At 39.6% G+C, this 19384-nt stretch overlaps 1 protein-coding gene across 2 annotated transcripts; it reads left to right on the top strand.

Annotated features, from left to right (window-relative positions):
* The first annotated feature begins 869 nt into the window (after positions 1-869).
* SMU1 (SMU1 DNA replication regulator and spliceosomal factor) lies at positions 870-18697 on the top strand. Of its 2 annotated transcripts, none has more exons than XM_020808980.3 (12): positions 870-1290; positions 2658-2868; positions 4079-4231; positions 5887-5997; positions 6246-6374; positions 8298-8417; positions 9967-10083; positions 12950-13077; positions 13161-13287; positions 13869-14036; positions 15104-15256; positions 18071-18697. In XM_020808980.3, exons 1-12 carry the CDS (start codon positions 1265-1267, stop codon positions 18167-18169), a joined length of 1542 nt encoding a protein of 513 aa, XP_020664639.1. In that variant the 5' UTR covers positions 870-1264; the 3' UTR covers positions 18170-18697. The 2 variants fall into 2 exon arrangements, with proteins under 2 accessions (XP_020664639.1, XP_078240928.1); XM_078384802.1 differs by lacking the exon at positions 870-1290 and adding an exon at positions 1641-1658.
* Positions 18698-19384: the final 687 nt, after the last annotated feature.

A 19384-nucleotide genomic window follows, 5' to 3' on the forward strand; every position in this document is an offset into this window, starting at 1 on the left:
AGGTGTCACGGGAGTTTTTCTTGTTTTAGGCCCAACAAACGGGGTTCTTTTTTTTTTTTTTTTTTTTTTGACCCTTCACGACCATCATCCCAGGATGACACCTTTAACAAACGAACGCTTACGTCAGGGCGAGCCGTTCAAGGATTGCAATCCCATTCCTTCAGAGTTGCCATAGCTCTCGTCCTCCTGCCTTTGCAGTTCGAAGTTAATTATTGACAATAAGCAGTTACTGTTTTAGCTTTAATATTGCTTTTTAATGATGTGACCTGCTTTTTCAGACTCATTATTCTTGGCTTTAAATATTATCTTTTAATAATGTAAACCACCGTTGTATGCTCATTTTTCAACTTTAAATACTACACATTTCAAGGGTGTTGGCTCCTTTTAAAAGAGAAAATATTTTAAAGAACGAACGAACGAAAGGAAATCATTTCATTGATTTGAACGGCACTTCATCCCCAAGAAGATTTCAGCCTCAAAGCTAGCCTCTCCCGCTCCAGATGCAGGGAGCGAAAGAGGAACAAGAATGAATAGCCTAGGACTGTTTTGTGATTGCCAGCAGAGCTGCTCTCCGCCCCACCTATAGAAAGAGTGGAGAAATAATGTTGGGTCGAAACTGAATCTTATTTTCAATTTAAAAAAAATCGGTCGAGTGTGTGAAACGTCTAAAAACCTAGCATGACTACGATGATTATTAAACCCACAGTAGGAGAAAGGGAATGAGTTCTCCCCTTCCAGCCCAACGCAACGAGTGCGATTAAAATCCTTTTTATTATACTTCGCCGTCTAAATCTACCTGCCAATTCCATTCCGAACAGCCTTTTTTCCCACTGATTTTAAGCGTCACTAATATTCTGTGCATTTCAGTCTTTCCAGATGGACACTAAGCTGCAGAAAAATGTCTCCCCCCCCCCAAAAAAAATACTGGATCTGACTTAAGAGGATTTTTTTTTCTTTTTCGCTATCTTTTTCAGAATGGACGCACGGCTATCTAGTGGACAGCGACGCAACCATCTGAGTTTCAATCCGCCCACCCGTTTGCTGAGGACCTCCACCTCTCAGTTCCGCCCTGCCCGAGAAATGGAGGGGAAAAGTTAAAAGAACCCAGTAATCGGCAGTCCTGGAAAGTCTATCTATCCCGATGGTTGCAGCACGTGTACGGGCTGACCCGGAACCGGAAGTAGCGTCGGGACGGAAGTAGCGTCGGGGTGGAGTGTCCCTGTTTTTGGAGCCCGAGGGAGCCGAGAGGGACAGTTAGTGCAAGATGTCGATAGAAATCGAGTCCTCGGAGTGAGTGCCTGAGCCAGCGGGTTAAGGGAGGAAGGGGAGACCTGGGCCCGGTGGGCAGGCTTCGTGGCGAGGCGCCTCTTCCCTGCCAGGAGGGGCCTTTGCTTTCCTTGGGACCCGCCGTTGCTGCCCGTGCCCCTTGCTTGGAAAGCCTTCGCCACTCGCCATGGCTCTTCTCCTAGGCAGCTGCCACACAGGGCTTCCGAAGGCCACGCTGAAAACGTGTGAAAGCAGCCCGCCGCCTGGATCGTGTTTGGAACAACGCACTGCAGGCCCTGAAGCTCGGAAAAACTTCACAGAGCTGGGGTTGTTGGCCTATGACTGAGGTGGCCCTTATCCCGAGGGTCCTGAGCACTTTGTTCGGGTGCCTGGTCCGTGAAAAATCCTTAGTTTACACAAGCTCTGGAATTAGAATTGAGAGGAAGGATAAGAGAAGGAAGGGTCGGTCTGTCTGTCTGTCTGTGTGTGTGTGTGTGTGTGTGAGAGAGAGAGAGAGAGAGAGAGAGAGTGAGAGATACAAAACTCCCTCTGAGGCAGAATGATGGACTCCCCTCAGAATGGGAGAGGGAGGACAAGCATTGGATGCTTGTCCTGCTTCATACCCTATTCTCATTATAAACAAAAAGAAATCAAAAGCAATACAAAATTATTGTGGCACTTTAAAACTAATGTTTATCTCAGCGTGAAGGTTCATGGACTAAAATCCACTATTCAGACACATCCCAAATGGAAAGCAGAGTCTGAATACAGTGTCTTCCTGGTGTGTTCATAGCTGAGAGGAGATGTGAACCAGGAGCTACTAACCAACACCTACTTCCTCTGCAGTATCAATTCAGTAATTTACTGGTCCCCTTTTCCTTAAATGGGAGTAGATTATAGTGAGAAATGATAATAACATATCCTAAGCTAATCAGGTAGTATGTTTACTATATTTGAACTCACTTATGTGACTAATAAAATGATGCAGATGGTGTAATTTAGGGCAGCATTGCTTGATGTTCCAGTTATATATTAAAGGGACACTAGTGATGTTGTTCTTAGTAGATTTTTAATACAACTGCTGACTAATAAAAATGCTTATGGTTAAAGAACAATGTATGTCATGTCCAAATGCACTGTTTTTTAATGACAGTATTTAGAAGTGAACATTGCAACAAACTTGTAACTTCAGAGTTACTGTTGTTATGAAGCCTGCCGTTTACAATTTCCCTTTGGAGTCTGTGCTTTATTTACTGGACAATACTGATAATATGTGTTCTTCCCCATTATTCTCAGTATGTATGAGAGTGCAAAAAAGTGTATGAGAATGGGGAGAAGCAGCTAACAGGATATACAAATTAATTTTACCTACCATTTCTTCTTTTTTTCAGTGTCATCCGACTGATCATGCAGTATCTGAAGGAGAACAGCCTGCATCGTTCTCTGGCCACTCTGCAGGAGGAAACCACAGTGTCTCTGAACACAGTGGACAGCATTGAGAGCTTTGTAGCAGACATTAATAGTGGTCATTGGGATACAGTATTGCAGGCAATACAGTCCTTAAAGCTGCCGGACAAAACACTAATTGATCTGTATGAGCAGGTGTGCAATAATTCATGCATCTTTATTTGGAAGATGATAAATTAATTTCTTTTTTTCTATAGCTTTGTAGCACAGTCATAGTTTAATCTGTAAAGCTGTATCTGGTTGCTAAAAACAGCAAAATAATGTTAGACCAAATGGGATTTGATTTACTTTTTTGTTTCCTTGTTTTACATTTTTCTCTGCCATTTAGAAATGCAATGAATTGTCGAAATAGCTAGCAGCCATATATTCACAAAATATTAAAAAGAAATGATTGTGCTGAAGGTCTGGCAAAAGAAAGTATAAATTTAGCCAGATAACGTATTGGAGAATTGTTCCATAGACACAGTAGAAATAGCCCTGCTCTTACCCTAGCCATAAATTAAGTGTATATCCAAGGCTTCTTCCAACAAAATTGTGTTGTTGGGAAGATTAGTGTTTCAGTTCCTCGGTAGTGAAAGGAAAATTAGGGGAAGATTGCTGTTTGCACACATGCAATTTTCCCTCTGGTTTACTGTACGCAGAAATCTACAAATTGAGATAAAGATGCTGGAAGTTGAAGCTTACTAATTGACTCCTAGGATACCAAGTGTGATTGAATAATGGCGTAGGACTCGGGAGATCTGGATTCAGATCCTTGCTTGGCCATGAAAATTCAGGGAGGTGGAACTGGTAAAACCATGCCTTAAATATCTCACTTACCTTGAAAGCCTTTTTAGGGTAGCTGTGATTCTGAATTAATAGCATATACGTGGGTCTTGCAGAAACATAGGAAACTGCCTTGTATTGTCAGCGTTTTTTGTCCATCTAGCACAGTGTTGACTGGTGGTAGCTGTCCAGGGTTTCGGGTGGGGATTCTTTCTTAGCCCTACCTGCAGATGCTGGACATTAAATCTGGTATTTCTGCATACAAAGCATGTGCTCTAGCACTGAGTGATGGTCACTCCTATTAAGAAAGTCTTGGAGTGTGGTTTTCCTAATGTCGTTTCACTAATCCTTATTTTAGTAATGGCCAACAGAATAGATCTCTGGTTTCAGCCTTTGATGCCTTCAGTTCAAAACCTGCTGAGGAAGCCTAATTTTCTATTCTTACAACTTGGTTTTAATTTTCAAGCCTCCTTAAATGCTAGTTTTAGCCAAAAGATAGGAGACAACATTATTGTAAATAATCGGAAGATTTCATCAAGATGCTCATGTCACTGATACTATTTTTGTCCTGGTGTTTCAGGTTGTTCTGGAATTGATAGAGCTTCGGGAACTGGGCGCTGCCAGATCTCTCCTGAGACAAACTGACCCGATGATTATGTTAAAGCAGACTCAGCCGGAGCGATACATTCACCTTGAGAATCTGTTGGCAAGGTCCTATTTTGATCCACGCGAGGTACACATATTCTAGCCAAAACCTGTACAGATATTATGGGTTTTTCTTGACCATACTGCCCCATTTTGACCAATTATTCCCCCCTTGATAAACAAGATAAGTTTGTCTTTTCAATGTTTCCTCACAATTCTGAGATTGACACCGTATTTTCCAATACTTGTGTCAAAGGGGGATTGAATCTGAATGAATCTGAATTCTTTTATTTTCCTTCTGTATTTTTTGTTTCATGATAGCTTTTTTGCCTATGATATTTTATTTAATATAAATTGCTTGAGTCCACGAGGGTTCTGAAGGCATTGCTGACTAATTAGATAACTTTCTTATAGGTTTTTTTTGTGTATTGTCCATCTGAAACTTTGGATGAAACAATTCCAGTTCATGAAAGACAGGCTGGTGTTCATTATCTTCCAAAATGCCTGTTGCAGTTTTGAAAATATAGTTAGAGTTTTTAGGTTTTTTACTAAAAACTCTAAACTTTTTTACTTGGTTGCGTTAGCTTTTATTTGAAGACCCGTGGAAATGAGTTTAGGGATTATACGTGCCCTGTTGGATTCTGCTTCCACTTTCCATTACTCTTTTCCTTATTTTGTGCTAATACCTACACACATCAAATGACTGTCATACCTTGAGGAGAACTGTAGAAATTAACAGGACGTTAGCTGCGACTCACTGAACATTAAGTTCAATAACCCTATTCTAGGTAGTACTGATCTTGAGTTTAGCCTCTGGTTTAGCATTGCACATGATAGTGGCAGTCCAGGTTAATGTGCATTTACTTTGAAAACTCTGATTAAACTTAGATTTTTAAAATGAATTTCTCAATAATGCAACATCAAGGCAGAATAGAATGCTGTTGGCCTTGACACAAGGAGACTGTGTCAGTGCAAGAGCACTGATTCTTAAAACTCTTACAGTTAAATTCGGCTTAAGACTTGACAGATTTTAATGGTTTTGCTCAAATAGGTTTTTAAAAAACTGTTTATCATGTTTATAATGTTCTGCTGAAACATTTGGTCAGGGGAAATGGTTGTAAACTGCATCATCTATTCCAGTACTGCGATTATTCCCTTGATTTCTGGAACTAATTTTTCACTAGATTTGCCCTTGGGTATAAGCTCTGTGTACTAGTTAGCAAGCAGAGCAGCCTTGTGTCTCTGTCTAAATCCATATCTTCTGCAATGAGGAAGCTTTGTTCCTTTTAAAGGAGCAGAAAATAGTGGTTTTACTCATAGGATGCATATTATCTGAGGAAAGGTAAAGGGTAGTTGAAAAAGCACATGTGTATCCCATCAAGTCTCTCTCGAGTTCTTTTCAAAAGATATTTCCAGTACTCATAAGGAATTCTTTCAGAGAGATGTTGATGGCCACTTGTTCGGTTAATATATTCACTTGACTCAAAATCAGTTAGGTGGATATTTTTCAGAACACTTGGATCCTCAGTTTTATTTAACCCGCAAGGACTGAAACTGAAATTTTTGGTGGAAGAAATCTAGGTTACAAGTAATATAAATTAACTGAATGTTTAGAGCAGTGTGCACTGAAGAATAATGTTACAGATTCATATTTAGTAAATAGCAGATGCAGAAATCTTGCTGACGCCCAGCTTGCAGTATATTAGTAGGAAAAGTACCAGTCTGGATCTTGTTCTTTCCAAGGCTTACCCAGATGGGAGCAGCAAAGAGAAGCGGAGAGCTGCCATTGCCCAAGCCTTGGCGGGGGAAGTGAGTGTCGTGCCTCCCTCTCGTCTCATGGCATTATTGGGACAGGTAAGTGTTTTCGTTCTGAGGCTCATGTTTGAAATGGAAAATAGATAATCCCAGAAATGACTTTGTTTAATTAACTTTCAGTGTTCGCATTTCATACATGGGTGAAGTTAATTCATCTTGAAGAGGACAAATCTTTTTGCAATTTCCCTTGCACCAAGGAAAAGTCATGCCTGATTTTTCCGTGATAACTTTAGGCTTTCACAAAACAGGAAAAGCTGTGCCTTTAATCTTCTCTGTTTTTTTTTCAGGCACTGAAATGGCAACAGCATCAGGGACTGCTTCCTCCTGGTATGACCATTGATTTGTTTAGAGGCAAAGCAGCTGTCAAAGATGTTGAAGAGGAAAAGTTTCCCACACAGTTGAGCAGGCATATTAAGGCGAGTGCTTTGTTATTATTTACAAGGGATGGGCCTGATTCGTCTGAGCAATGGTTCCCAGCCTTGGGCCCCCAAATGTTCTTGGACTAAGACTCACAGAACCTTTCACTGCTAGCTGTGCTGGCCAAGATTTCTGGGAGTTGTAGTTCAAGAACATCTTAGGACCCAAGGTGGGAAACACTGGTTTGGAGCCAATTTTTTAATGAATAAAATGTTCTGGCAATTCAGTACATCTTCCTGAGATGGTATGATCAGTGAGGCTTGGAGGCTTCTTGAATATGCTTGAGATTAGGAGTGGGCTGTTTCAGATTTTTGGACTTCAGTTCCCAGAATTCTCTCAAGAGCACTTGTAGGCACGCCCCCATCCCATGCAGAGAAGGGCTTTTGAGCAATTTATCAGCACAACCGATCTCCTCCAGCCCTCCTATTTCCTTTGGTTGGTATGTAAAAAAAGGAAGTAGTTGCAGTGTTTCCTGGGAGGCATAGTACTTTGGGAGGAGCCCTCTGTATAGAGGCCAATCAACAGTGAAACTATGCTTCCCAGGAAACACCACAACATTTTTCTTTGTTTACAAACCTACTTCAGAAAACTGGAATGGTGGAGGAGTCCAATGGTGCAGATAAATCATGGGAAAGCCCCTCTGTGCTGAGGGCAGGGGGACTTACAGGTGTGTTGATTTTGGTCTCTGAATTGCAATTCCCAGAAGAATTTGGGAATGGAAATTCAAAAATATGAAAGAGCACACCCTTAGTTGGACCATAGCCAGATTTGGGTAAGGGGAATGCTGGTTATAAACACTCTAGTGACCATAATAATATCAGAATAAATAAAGACTACTGGATAGCTCAGTGGTTTAGGTCTCTGGCTGCGGAGGCAGAGGTTGGGAGTTTGATTCCCCACTGTGCCTCCTTGAAGGAGGCTGGACTTAGTGATCCATAGGGTCTTTTCCAGGTCTGCCATTTCTAAGATTATTATAGGTTATTATTATCAAAGGCTAATTAGGTAAATTAAGTTTTAGTTCCCAACTGAAATCAGTGGGTCGCTAGTGTTCACTTATTAGTCCCATTCATTTCAGTGGGTCTATTTTTGTTGGAACTAAATTGTATGTAGGCTGTTATGTTTAGAACACTCTGATTTGTGAATGTCTAATTTAGGAACATGCCCATGTATTTGTCAGTCTCATACTTTTAATTCTTTTTACTGGCAGCAAGTGAAAAATTTAGGTTTGTTTTGTTTTTTTTGTTTTGTTTCAGGGAGGGTTTCTTTTAAGAAAGGCACTTATAGAGTTACAAGAAATAAAAGTTTACAAAATCCTAATATGCTATCATAGTTGGTTTGTATTCTGTCTTTGCTGGGTCGAATATTGCCTTCATTGTTTTTATTTAAAGCTAAAAATTAAATTGTTTTAATATTCCATTTGAGAATTTAGAGAAAGGGCTGGAATAGCTTTGGGGGCAAGGCCCCAGAAGCATCCTTCCTCTTCCTACTTGTATCTGTTGCTATGAATGTGTAGTGTGTGAAATGTACAAAAATAAAAATCACCATTTTCAGCCTGGCTATAGAAAGGAGTGGTGCCATGTAGCTTTTTATTATATATGCATGATGGCTGATTCCTCTTGGCTCATTCCTCTCCAATTCAGTAATATCTAACAATACAGAGTTTAAAACCCCTTTTGCGTGCTGGAAAGCAGTCTTTTTTTCAGTTAGGTTGTTACTGACAACTATTTCCTTATAGATTCTGATGAATGAGGTCAAAATTGAATATATCTTCTTGAGGGTTATTTTTTACTATTACTGTAGTCTTTCCTTCATCTAAAAAGGGAGTAGTATTTTAACAGCCAATTGATTTATGCATCATATTCCTGCAGCAGAAGGTTATTTATCAGAGCATGAAATTATATTTTTTTCTCCACTTAAAACAGTTTGGCCAGAAGTCTCATGTAGAGTGTGCTCGATTTTCTCCAGACGGTCAGTATCTGGTCACGGGTTCTGTTGATGGGTTCATTGAGGTGTGGAACTTCACCACTGGAAAAATCAGAAAGGTAAAAACTGGATGTTCTTGGCTGTAAAGTAAAGTGTTAAATACAGAGAGTGCTCTTCATCAGTTCTTTGACCACAGTAAATTCAATTTTAATAAATATTTAGTGCCGTAGGTTTTCTCTCTCTTGTGGCAGTTCTAGTTAGTTCAAGTTTATTGTATTAGCTAAAAGCTGTCACAATTGTTTAAAATACAGATATGGTCAAATAAAATCAGGATAAAATCACAGACATATAAAATAATAAGAGACCCTTCATATTTGGGAATCTGCCACACAATTGATCACAATGGCTTTCAGAAAATTAGCTTGAATATTTCTGGCTGCTTTTGCGAATAGCGCTGTTCTATATGTAACATCAGGGTCACAGTCCAAGAGTAACCTGACCACCTTTATCTGAGGGCTTTCCTCCTGTAGAGCAGCCAAAATGTTACCCAGGAGCTTTTCTCGGGGTTTTTGATATAGCTGACAGTAAATAGCGGAGAACATCCTCCATCTCACCTGCTCCGCAGATACACAGCCTTAGATGTTTAGGGACATTCTTTCTTTCTTGTGGCAGATGAGACTCACTGGGAAAGGCAAGAATCTTAAGAAAAGAAGAATGGAATAGAAAAGAGAAAAACCTAATGTGAGGTTGAGTCACTCAAGAAAAGAAGTCACTACCTTTTAGCTTGCAAGACACGGAATGGCTATGAGTGATAGAACCTTTTAGAGGTCATTCATTGGGTTGATGTAGGTCGTAAGCAACTTGATGGCTAGTAGTAGTTAATACAGTTTATCTAAATTGAGCTGGAGAATTAGAATACGTAGGTTGAAATCTTGTTGTTTAATATAGTGCGTTTTTTAAAAAATGTCAGCATCTTCTCAAAATTGGGGTCGATACCAGAGGGGAATACATTGGATTCTAAACCAAATGTTTTCTGCCTGATATGGATTTGGAGGGAGGCATTTGAAGAGGGAACAAAAGAAATGGTTCATAGTTCTTGCCCCTTACTACCAGGGTTTTTCAAGGCCCAAAAGAAGGCAATTAGAAGGGATAAAATAGACTGGAGAGAGAATTTGCAGGGAAGCTCCACTAAGACATCTTAGGCAGAATCCTGTTAAAGGACTATGGGATGTAATGCCTGAGGTGATCATTGGTTTGCACTTCAACAAGCTAGAGATCACCCATTGAAAGCAATGGGGCTTCCACATGGACAAGGAGGTAATGAATGCTTTTTTGCACAAACCACTGAATGAACACCTGTTTGCGTTGACCATTGTGTGAGTGCTGAAAACAAAAGATTCTGTCCCTTGTGCTAAACTTAATTCTTGATTAGATGGCATTAAGAGGTGAGCATGTGGCTTGGGTTGAACACATACTTTTTTGTGTGTTTGTGACCCCAGGTTCCTGGCATTTTGTATTACAAATAATCTTATTTGGGAGGTCCAGTCGTGTGAGCCAGCATAAAACAGCTCTTTCCATGAATGTTATAAACATTTGGATATTGTGGTTCTTGAATTCTTTTGTTTCTCTTCCATATATGACTAATGCATTATCCACTATTCCATATAGGATCTGAAATATCAAGCACAGGATAACTTCATGATGATGGATGATGCAGTGCTATGCATGTGTTTCAGTCGAGATACTGAAATGTTAGCAACTGGAGCACAGGATGGGAAGATCAAGGTATGCAGTATCAGGAATCTAGCAACATTAGCATAAACTATGACTGAAATCCTGTTGTGCTGATACTCAAAAAATGGAACTTCTGAATGTGAATTGCCATAAGTAAAGAAATCTGTTGCAAGCTGAGTAGTGTGATTTGGCATGCAACAGAGTGTCTGTGGAGATTTATTAACATACATCAAATTGCTTCCAAAAGTTATGCCTTTTGTGTAACTGCACAACAGGATTTTGGCCTATATGTCCTAAATTTCTGGGAGCTGATATACAATTAGCTGAAGCTCATTTCATGGTTACATCCAGAATATAAGTATTTCCCGTCCAGAGACATCCACTCCTTCATGTTTTTGTGTATATTTCTGCAGTGATTTGCTGCTTACAAAAGAGACAGGGAAAACAGTATTGCCTTGCACTGTGAGAAATTACAGTCAGTCGTAAAGGCATTCTGTTGCCTGTCTGCATCAAGAATCACTTGATTAATCCAGTCATACCTCTTGAAGAAACATAGCAGGATTATTCTGCCTGCGGAAGATGACTAAAGGGGACAAGACTGTCCGATGCCTAGCTAGTGTGCTTGACTCTCCCCGGAGTCCTACAGAGGTATATAGACCTCTTGGGGAAAATCAGAAGCCTGTTCATTACAGCTGGCATTTATACCAATAAAAGATTAATCTCAAAATAAAGTCAAGTAATCACAGTCATACCAGTATACATCTGAGTGTCAGAGTATAAGTCTTTTCACTGTTGCAATAATTCCAGGCAACATCAGCTTGCTCTTTCTGCAAGCTTTATTTATCTGCATTGCTTCTAGGTTCCATATGTACAAAATTACTTCCAATTGTATTATCCAGAAGTCTTACAGCTATGCAAAAACTGTAGGCATATGTACATTAAAAATATATGAAACCTGAACTTAAGCTGTAAGCAGATATTTAAGTAAAAAATAGAGGAACAAAAATATTTTAGAGTAAAAGAAGAACAATGAAAGCATTACAAGGTACATTATAAAAATGCAAATGCTTAATAGCCCAAAATGGCAAAGAATAAATTTCTAGAATATATCAATTAACAATAAAAAGCATCATAATCTTATCTCTGTTTGCAAATTTTACCCTAAAAATATTCCATGACTTTGTTTACAAACTCACTAAAACCGTCCCACAATGAATGAAATACTTCGAAGCGATGTTATCAGGAATTGACCTTGGTTTAAGCTGGCTGGAAGCAGTGTGCTTGGGCTTGGAAACAATTGACTCAAAGCCTCATTATGAAAAGCAGTTTCATTTTCAAAGTACTTTCCCCTTGCAGTTCGATATTCATTCCAACATGCCATCAACTCAAATTTTCATTAGTGACAAGACTGTAACACAGACCTGGGCAAAGTACGGCCCAAGGGCCACATACGGCCCACGAGCCACTCCTGCCCAGCCTGCGGACAGATTTGAACATCAAAACCATTTATAGCTTTTTGTCTAAAGTTGATCAGTTGCTTATCTTTAACATATCACAAAAAACCTCTTTAGTATTTGTGAAGATTAACAAATTTAAAATAAAAACAATCATAACATCACTGTTTCATTTTATTTTTAAGTAAAGTTGGTTCGGCCCCCGAAAACAGTTCAGATTTTTCATGTGGTTCCCCCATAGAAATTAATTGCCCACCCCTGCTGTAACAGAACCATGCAGAGATATAAGCAACAGCATTTACTGTAGATATTCTTGTTAATCTGCCTTGTGCTCTGTCATCTGTGCTTCTGACAGTGTAAAAGTGCAGGTGATATTGGCCAGGTCTTGTTGCTTAACAGAGTTAATTGCACTAGAGTAGGCCCATTGAATCAGTGGGGTTTTGGAGAATCTACCCCATAGGTTCTGTTGATTCACGTGGGGCTACTTTAACTGCAATTTACCATGCTAAAGTAAGTCATTGTTGGAATAAGCCCATTTGAATCAATTAAAGTTAGAGGGTGTTGATGCACCAGTTCCCCATTGATTCAGTGCACCCACTCCAGTGCAGTTGACTACACAAAGCATGGGGATTTGGGTCATTAATGCTGTTCCTAATGTTTGAAATCCCAGAGAGTTTGGCTGCTTTGAAGATTTGACACTGGACTTGCAAGTTTAGCAAGTAAACACACTGAAAATGAATTGAATTTGTAATGAAATGGTCATGGTCCAGTGTGTGAGAGTTTCAGGCTACTGCTGAACTTAACAACTCTAGAGAGAGGATAAAGAGCATAGTGCTTTCCATGTTTGGGATTATAACTACCATGATCCCTGAGCATTGATTATGTAGGTTACAAACCATGGTAGCTGCCCTCCAGATGTTTTGGATTACGTCAGATTGACTACTTCTTGTGTAAACACTGGATACATCCTGAGATTTTTATAAATAGCTGCTTTTATGGAAGCCATAATTTTTGTTTCTAGGTGAGCAAGCAAGCAATTTTTTTTAATTTTGCAAATAAAACAACCGTGGTTGTTTAATTTGTTTAGACTATTGATGAAATCCACGTGATCCATGGAGATGTATGGGGGAACATGAACTGTGATATTTAATTGTTTTGGTTTATTAGCAATTTCTGTAGATTTATTTGCAAAACTGGTTTAAACACCGAAATGAAAATAAAATTATATTTTGTATTCCACTTCTATTTAGTTTACCCACAATCTTTTCTCCACTCACTTTTGTATGCAATGCATTTTTCATTTTAATTATTCAGTGAGTAGCAGTTTGACTTCTTAATTTAAGAGATTAATCCCCGAGTTTGTTGGATTCTCTAGATGGCAATAACAACAGAAAATTTCAACTCACTTGAAATCAGAAGCTTGTTAGTGAAGGTAACAAACATTCTTTCTTCTTTTCTCCAAGGTGTGGAAGATTCAGAGTGGGCAGTGTCTGAGGCGATTTGAAAGAGCCCACAGTAAAGGTGTCACATGCCTGAGTTTTTCAAAGGATAGCAGTCAGATTCTTAGTGCCTCTTTTGACCAAACAATCAGGTATGCCTCATTTGTTTATTTTTTTGCTGCTATTCAGTCTGACCTGACTATGCGATACTAATGGAGTTTTGATGCTGTAACAGGATCCATGGTTTGAAATCGGGGAAGACTCTCAAGGAATTCCGCGGCCATTCTTCATTTGTAAATGAAGCCACATTTACACAGGATGGTCATTACATTATCAGTGCATCCTCTGATGGCACAGTGAAGGTAAGCTTGGGTTACTGACCTGACAGTTCTGTCATTTCTTTGGTTTGCTCATTTAGTTTTTGCATATAATATTATCACTAGCATAGTAAACACCGTGCAGTGGCAAACTCGTGCATCACAAAAACTGTGATGTTCCACTTTCCATCTCTCAAGTTTTCTCTGCTAATTGCAGCCCATTGAGATACTGCATCCATATATCTTCTGATGAGGAATGACAGTCATGCTGTTTTCTAGAAACACTCTACTTTTTTTATGCTAAAATACTTGGCCACCAATTGTGGACTGATTTTTTTAAATTTAAATTTCAGTAACTCATCTTCATTGTGAAATAATTATACTTCTGTCATTGTAACAAGCAGTGCACCAGTATGGGGTGTACAAGAGTGATATTCCTTGAGATGATTTGGGATGTAGGAGGGGAATGAAATGCACTCTCCACAAAACATACTCTACAAGGCCACTTCCAGAGTGCAGATTCCCTGGTGTTGCACGGCAGAGTTCTAGAGGCTTGCTTATGTGTAATATGTAGCTGTGCTTATGGTCTCTGTCCCTCTCTTTTCTTTTCTTTCCCTATTTGCCAGGTCTGGAACATGAAGACTACGGAATGCTGTAACACCTTCAAATCACTTGGCAGCACCGCTGGAACGGACATTACTGTGAACAGCGTGATTCTACTGCCTAAAAATCCAGAGCATTTTGTTGTCTGCAACAGATCAAATACAGTTGTCATTATGAACATGCAAGGACAAGTATGTGATTAGAGGCCAAGAGCTTTGAAATGACTGGGAGCACAATCTTCAGGTCCTTTTGGACTTGGAGGGTTCTGTAGTTTTAGTCAACTGGGTGAAGAAAATGCCGTCATTTCCCTCTTTTTCTTTATCTGTGAATTTTTTTGTAATTTGTTGATTGGAATCTTGTTGATTTACATGTGTGTAAATTAAATTGCATAACTCACTGCTGCAAATTGACATTAACTGGAAAGCGACGGGTGTGTTCAATATTTGCCCCACTCCATCAGTTAGTAGCAACAATTCACCACACTGAGTTATGCTGTTTAACTTATGCACAAGTAAATCACCATCAAGACTCCGATTATGGTGATATTGTGCCAGTTTGTTCTTAGGATTTTCTGGGCAGCGCAGTAGGCCTTCTGCTAGGTAATAATCTCATTGGTACTCTAGTAAGGAATACATTCTGAATCCCCGGGGATCATGATCCTTGCTCAATATTTCTAATTTTCCACATATCCAATTGCTTATTTATTGATTTTTGGGATTTTGTGTTGTGTTTCACAGAATTCATTGGCCTGATGAAGGGGCTTTAAAAGCTAAAACATCTATTCAGAACTCTCCAAGTTCCCTCTCTTTTCTTCTCCATAATGTTGTCATCTCATTTCGACTTGGTCATTCTTTCCCATAGTTAAAGGCCTCTAGAGCGGCTACTAAGTTTTGGATTTAGTGCGGTCGGAGGCCAAAAAGAATAATGGCTTCCCCAGGGAATATTTGGATGAGATTTAAGCCATGGAGTTCACAACATATTTTGCCTTTAGTCATGATGCTGCATCAAGAGCAGTAATGCAGCACTGGTACTCCCATTCCATTCCCCTGGTTGCCCATCAGGCTGATAAATAAAGAAAAAGCTCCTGCTTAGTTTTGGTATTGGCTCTCAGGACACTCTACTTGCCGTTTGGTGAATTACTGATAGACTTTGTTTGAGACTGGTGTTCTCTTAACTCCTATTGCCAGCCCTGGAAAGCATTTCAGTGTTTGACAGTACACCGGGAATTGATTTATTATATATATTTTTGACTTTGTAGATTGTGAGAAGCTTCAGCTCAGGTAAGAGAGAAGGTGGTGACTTTGTCTGCTGTGCCCTTTCTCCACGAGGCGAGTGGATCTACTGTGTGGGTGAAGATTTTGTGCTCTACTGTTTCAGCACAGTGACAGGCAAGCTGGAGAGAACTCTCACGGTGAGTAGCCAAGAGGTGGGCTGTTTAACAGGAATGCTGTATAATCTCATCAAGATTCCAGTATTGTGTTGCTAAGACATACATAGACTATCAATGTTTAAAGTATTTCTTACTCATTATTTTTAGTAATTCATACAGCACTCCTTGGAAAGAGCAGGAGGTTCAGTATCTGCATGTTCAGCTGGGAAATCAAGCATAGGTTGTTTAAGGCTACTTACTGACTGAAACAGAAGCCGAACTAGAAGTTCACCCAGTGGCTTCCATATATTTTGTTATGGAGTCTTTCTGTAGCTATATTTTGAGGTGCATAGCCATGTTGGTCTGTTGCAGCCAAAGCAAAAGAGTGTTGTGGCATCTTAAAGATGAAGTGGTTTTCTTGTGGATAAATTCTTTTAGACCCGATGAATTGAAGACTCGTGGATCCTTAAGGTGCTGTATGCTACCGAAATAGTATTCATTCATTTATGTGTCCAGTTATTCAGATGCAATGGCTGAAATCCTGGTGTAGCTTTGCCGGAGGAAGACTGATGACATCATAATCAGAGGGCAGTTTTTAGAAATTGAACATGGCCTGTGTCACGAATCGGCCTCCCTCTAGAGAGCGCTGTTAGTTGGCCAGAGAGCATCCAGGCGTCTAGATACCCCTTTCCAGCTGGGCCGAGTCCTAGCAACACCACCCAGGGCATATCACAGACCCTTTCCCGCAAGTCTGGCCTAAAGATTCATTCCTTCACTTAATTAGCCTTAACAAGTACAGGTACCTGGGCTTTGTAGTCTCTGAAGACTCACTAAAGCTCAGAAAGATAAGACTCTGGTATTAGCAAAATCGTGGCCTTGCTACCCCCCTTGAAGCAGGCTCAGCAGACTTGCTGTTCAAAAGACCATTCTTAAAAATCCTTAAGAATGGTCTTTTGAACAGCAAGCTCAAGACTAAATTTTTAATTGAAAAAGAAAGTCTTTATAGATATTCAGTTTGTTGCATAAGCGAAGCAAGATTACATTTCCACAGAATATTGCAGTTAAATGAATAACACTTTCCAGCTAAGTAAAAAATAACTAAACTTCTAAAAAAGCTTTCTTCAGGGTAGGTAAAGGCATAAAGCCCCCCTCTTTCTTTCTCTTGTTCCCTACATACCCAATCCCTTATTCCAAGATAAAGAGAAAAGGCAAAAAAGGATCCAAAGCCTCTCTAAGGACTAAGGAACATTTCACATAGCAAAATCTCCATTTTTCTATTTGCTAAGCACCACCCTCCTTCTTCATCCTTCGAGGAGTTGACCAATTGTGATTTAGGGCTGTCTGATCTCGTCCCGCCTTCCATTCCCAGAGGAATCCAGGTGTTGTTTTCCTCCTCTAATCTTGGTCCCAATTAGGATGGAATGTTTTGACTTCGCTCCTTATCTTGTCCTTGCCGTGCCTCAAAATCAACTTCACACAGAACCATTTTGAATCCATTTTACATATTCTCATGACTACATGAACCATCCACATTACATGTTTTAAATTACATATTCATGATCATGACAGCCTGCTTCTGTGCACAGCCTCTGTGTAATCCCTTTCATTGTTTAGAAGTTATGGGATATGCAAGATGGGAAGAGGAAGTCTTTGAATAATTGCCACTGCTGGTGATATTCCAGTGGCAGCGATTTTCAGTAATTAAAAGGTGCTCCTTTCCATTATGCAGCTCCCACAGCTTCCATATGATGAAAGGGCGTTCTGCGGGAACCGTTTGAACAGCAGGACAGAAATAGGAGGTCTTTCATTTTCAAAAATTGTCGCCTCCTGCTGATGTCATCAACTGTCCACAGGCATAGTTATGCCAATGGGATTTCAGCGAGTTCCTACTCCTGATTAACACAAACACTATTGCTTCTTGATATAGAATTGGCTGCTGTAAGTTGTGTACTGAGACTTGTTTTAATGCAGCTTTGCAAATTAATACCTCACAGGAGTGTTAACTAACCTAGCAGATTAATGATACAAAACAAACTTTTCCAAATTGCAGTTTTCCTGCCTTGTTTTGTGTGACCCTGGATCCTGTACAGATGGCTTTTTCCTCCAGATCACTAACATGTTCCCATATATATATGGGAACATGTTAGTGATCTGGAGGAAAAAGCCACCTTATTTGTTGGATAGCAAGCCAGTGAAACTGAAAGGCAGTTGAGATTGCTATCAGCTTGTGACCACCCTGCCACTTTATTTCCCTCCACGGAATCTTCCTCAATGGTTGTTTCATAATCCTGCAGCCCTTCCATATACTTTTATCTGAATGCCTGATTAACTCACCCTTTTATTATCCTGTTTTACTGTGGCATCCCTAACAGCTATCTTATCCTACTCTAGTTTTCCTTGATATGCTTTTAGTCACAAACTAATTGAAAAGTAGCAGTTTGCAAGCGTGTATTAGGAGAATCTTGAGACTTAAGGTATGTACTTCTCATTGAACTCTAGGCATGATGTGCAACTATTTGGCAGATAATTAAACTTTTTTTTCAACCCTATATTACTGCTACATATTCTTTTATATTTAAATCTTCTAGTTGATTACATGCCATCAAGTCACATCTGACTTATGGTGACCCTAATGAGGTTTGAAGTATGACACATTTAAGGAGTTGTTTTATCATTGCCACATGCACACCATTCGGTTTCTATGGCTAAGAGGAAATCAGATCCATCTCCGTAGTCCGTCACTCCATCAGCTACACAAAGGCTTTCTGGCTTTAATTGTTATTGAAGGCTTAAGAGGCCAGCAAATACTTTACTTGGCCTTCTATTGATTTATCTCTTTGTTCATCCAATATCTAGGTTCATGAAAAGGATGTCATTGGTATTGCTCACCATCCCCATCAGAACTTGATAGCTACTTACAGTGAAGATGGGCTTCTGAAGCTGTGGAAACCATAGAGAGTGAATTTTTAATTCCCTTTAATGCGTAGTTCTTGAATACATGAAAAATGTATATGTCATTGTGTAGTTCTTTTTAGTTCTTAAAATGGCAAAAAATGTTATTTTATTTTACTTTTTTATAGAAAGGTGTCCAAAGAGAGAAACATGTACTAATTTTTCAGATGGATGTTATGCTAGTTATGTATCCAGGTAGCAGATTGTTCAGTTTCACAGAATATTGCTTGTATATGCTTGCCCCCTGCTTGTTATGGTAATTAACTACGATTCTGTAGTTAATTTAGTCTGATTAGCATAGAAAATACTGTATAGTCATGAACATTTAAGTTTTTTTAATTGCCCAAATTATCTTTAGTTAGTAAGCTTCATCTGACTATTTTCAGGAAAGCAGTCATTTTGATCAAAGTCATTTTGAAAAATAATCTTCCAAGTGGTCATTTTCTGATTTCTAGACTTATGTGGCTTTTAGTTGGAGCCATTTACTTTGTGGTTCTGTTTCTTCCACAATAAAGCTTCATTTATTACAAAGATGTCTGCCTTGTCTATCAAGCAAATATTCTGATGTTCATTTTTAAGAACATTAAGATTATAAAAAGTGCTTTAACGAGAGCATTTTAGCATGGAACACGATATGGGTGCTTTTTAGAACCACCAGTCTCTGTACATTGTGCACTTCAGAGTCAGTCAGCGCTAAATCTACTGTGATTTTGAAACATGGAAACCTTCAATAAGTTCTAATTATTCAGCAGCTGAACTATGTTTACAGAGAATGTACAAATGTTGAGTTTGCTCATTTAAAATTAAATCTTGTCAAGCGTTTATGTAGCATATTTTATGTACCTCCCGCCCCACCCTCCGTATGCACTCACGCCTGCAAAGGCTGTTTGCACCTGCGTGCGCACTTGTGTGCCTGCACGAATGGCGGTACTGTCGTTTGCACATGCGTGCACGTGCACAAGCATGTTTGTGCATGCGCACAAGCACAGGGGGTGCCCCACCTTCCCAAGCCGGTCTGCACATGGAAAAAGGTTGGGGATCGCTGGCCTAGTTGACCCCTGGGGTTCTGCCATGTTTGTGAAGTATGGCCTGATCGAGAAATTAAACCAAACAAGAAACTGTAGGAAAATGTGTCTAAGCATTTGACAAAGATGCCATAGCATGTGCTTTGGCAATTCTGAAATGTATGTGCTTTCCCTAAACTCAGTTTCAGTTAGC

The sequence above is a fragment of the Pogona vitticeps genome, chromosome 2, assembly GCF_051106095.1.
Source record: "Pogona vitticeps strain Pit_001003342236 chromosome 2, PviZW2.1, whole genome shotgun sequence".
Classification (NCBI taxonomy): domain Eukaryota; kingdom Metazoa; phylum Chordata; class Lepidosauria; order Squamata; family Agamidae; genus Pogona; species Pogona vitticeps.

What these genes read in the sequence shown, in the direction of transcription:
- SMU1 (XM_020808980.3), top strand. Translation starts at nt 1,265, where the DNA reads ATGTCGATAGAAATCGAGTCCTCGGA. An exon ending in TAATTGATCTGTATGAGCAG is followed by an intron (nt 2,869 to 4,078) that starts GTGTGCAATAAT and finishes CTGGTGTTTCAG; the next exon opens with GTTGTTCTGGAATTGATAGA. An exon ending in CACAGGATGGGAAGATCAAG is followed by an intron (nt 10,084 to 12,949) that starts GTATGCAGTATC and finishes CTTTTCTCCAAG; the next exon opens with GTGTGGAAGATTCAGAGTGG.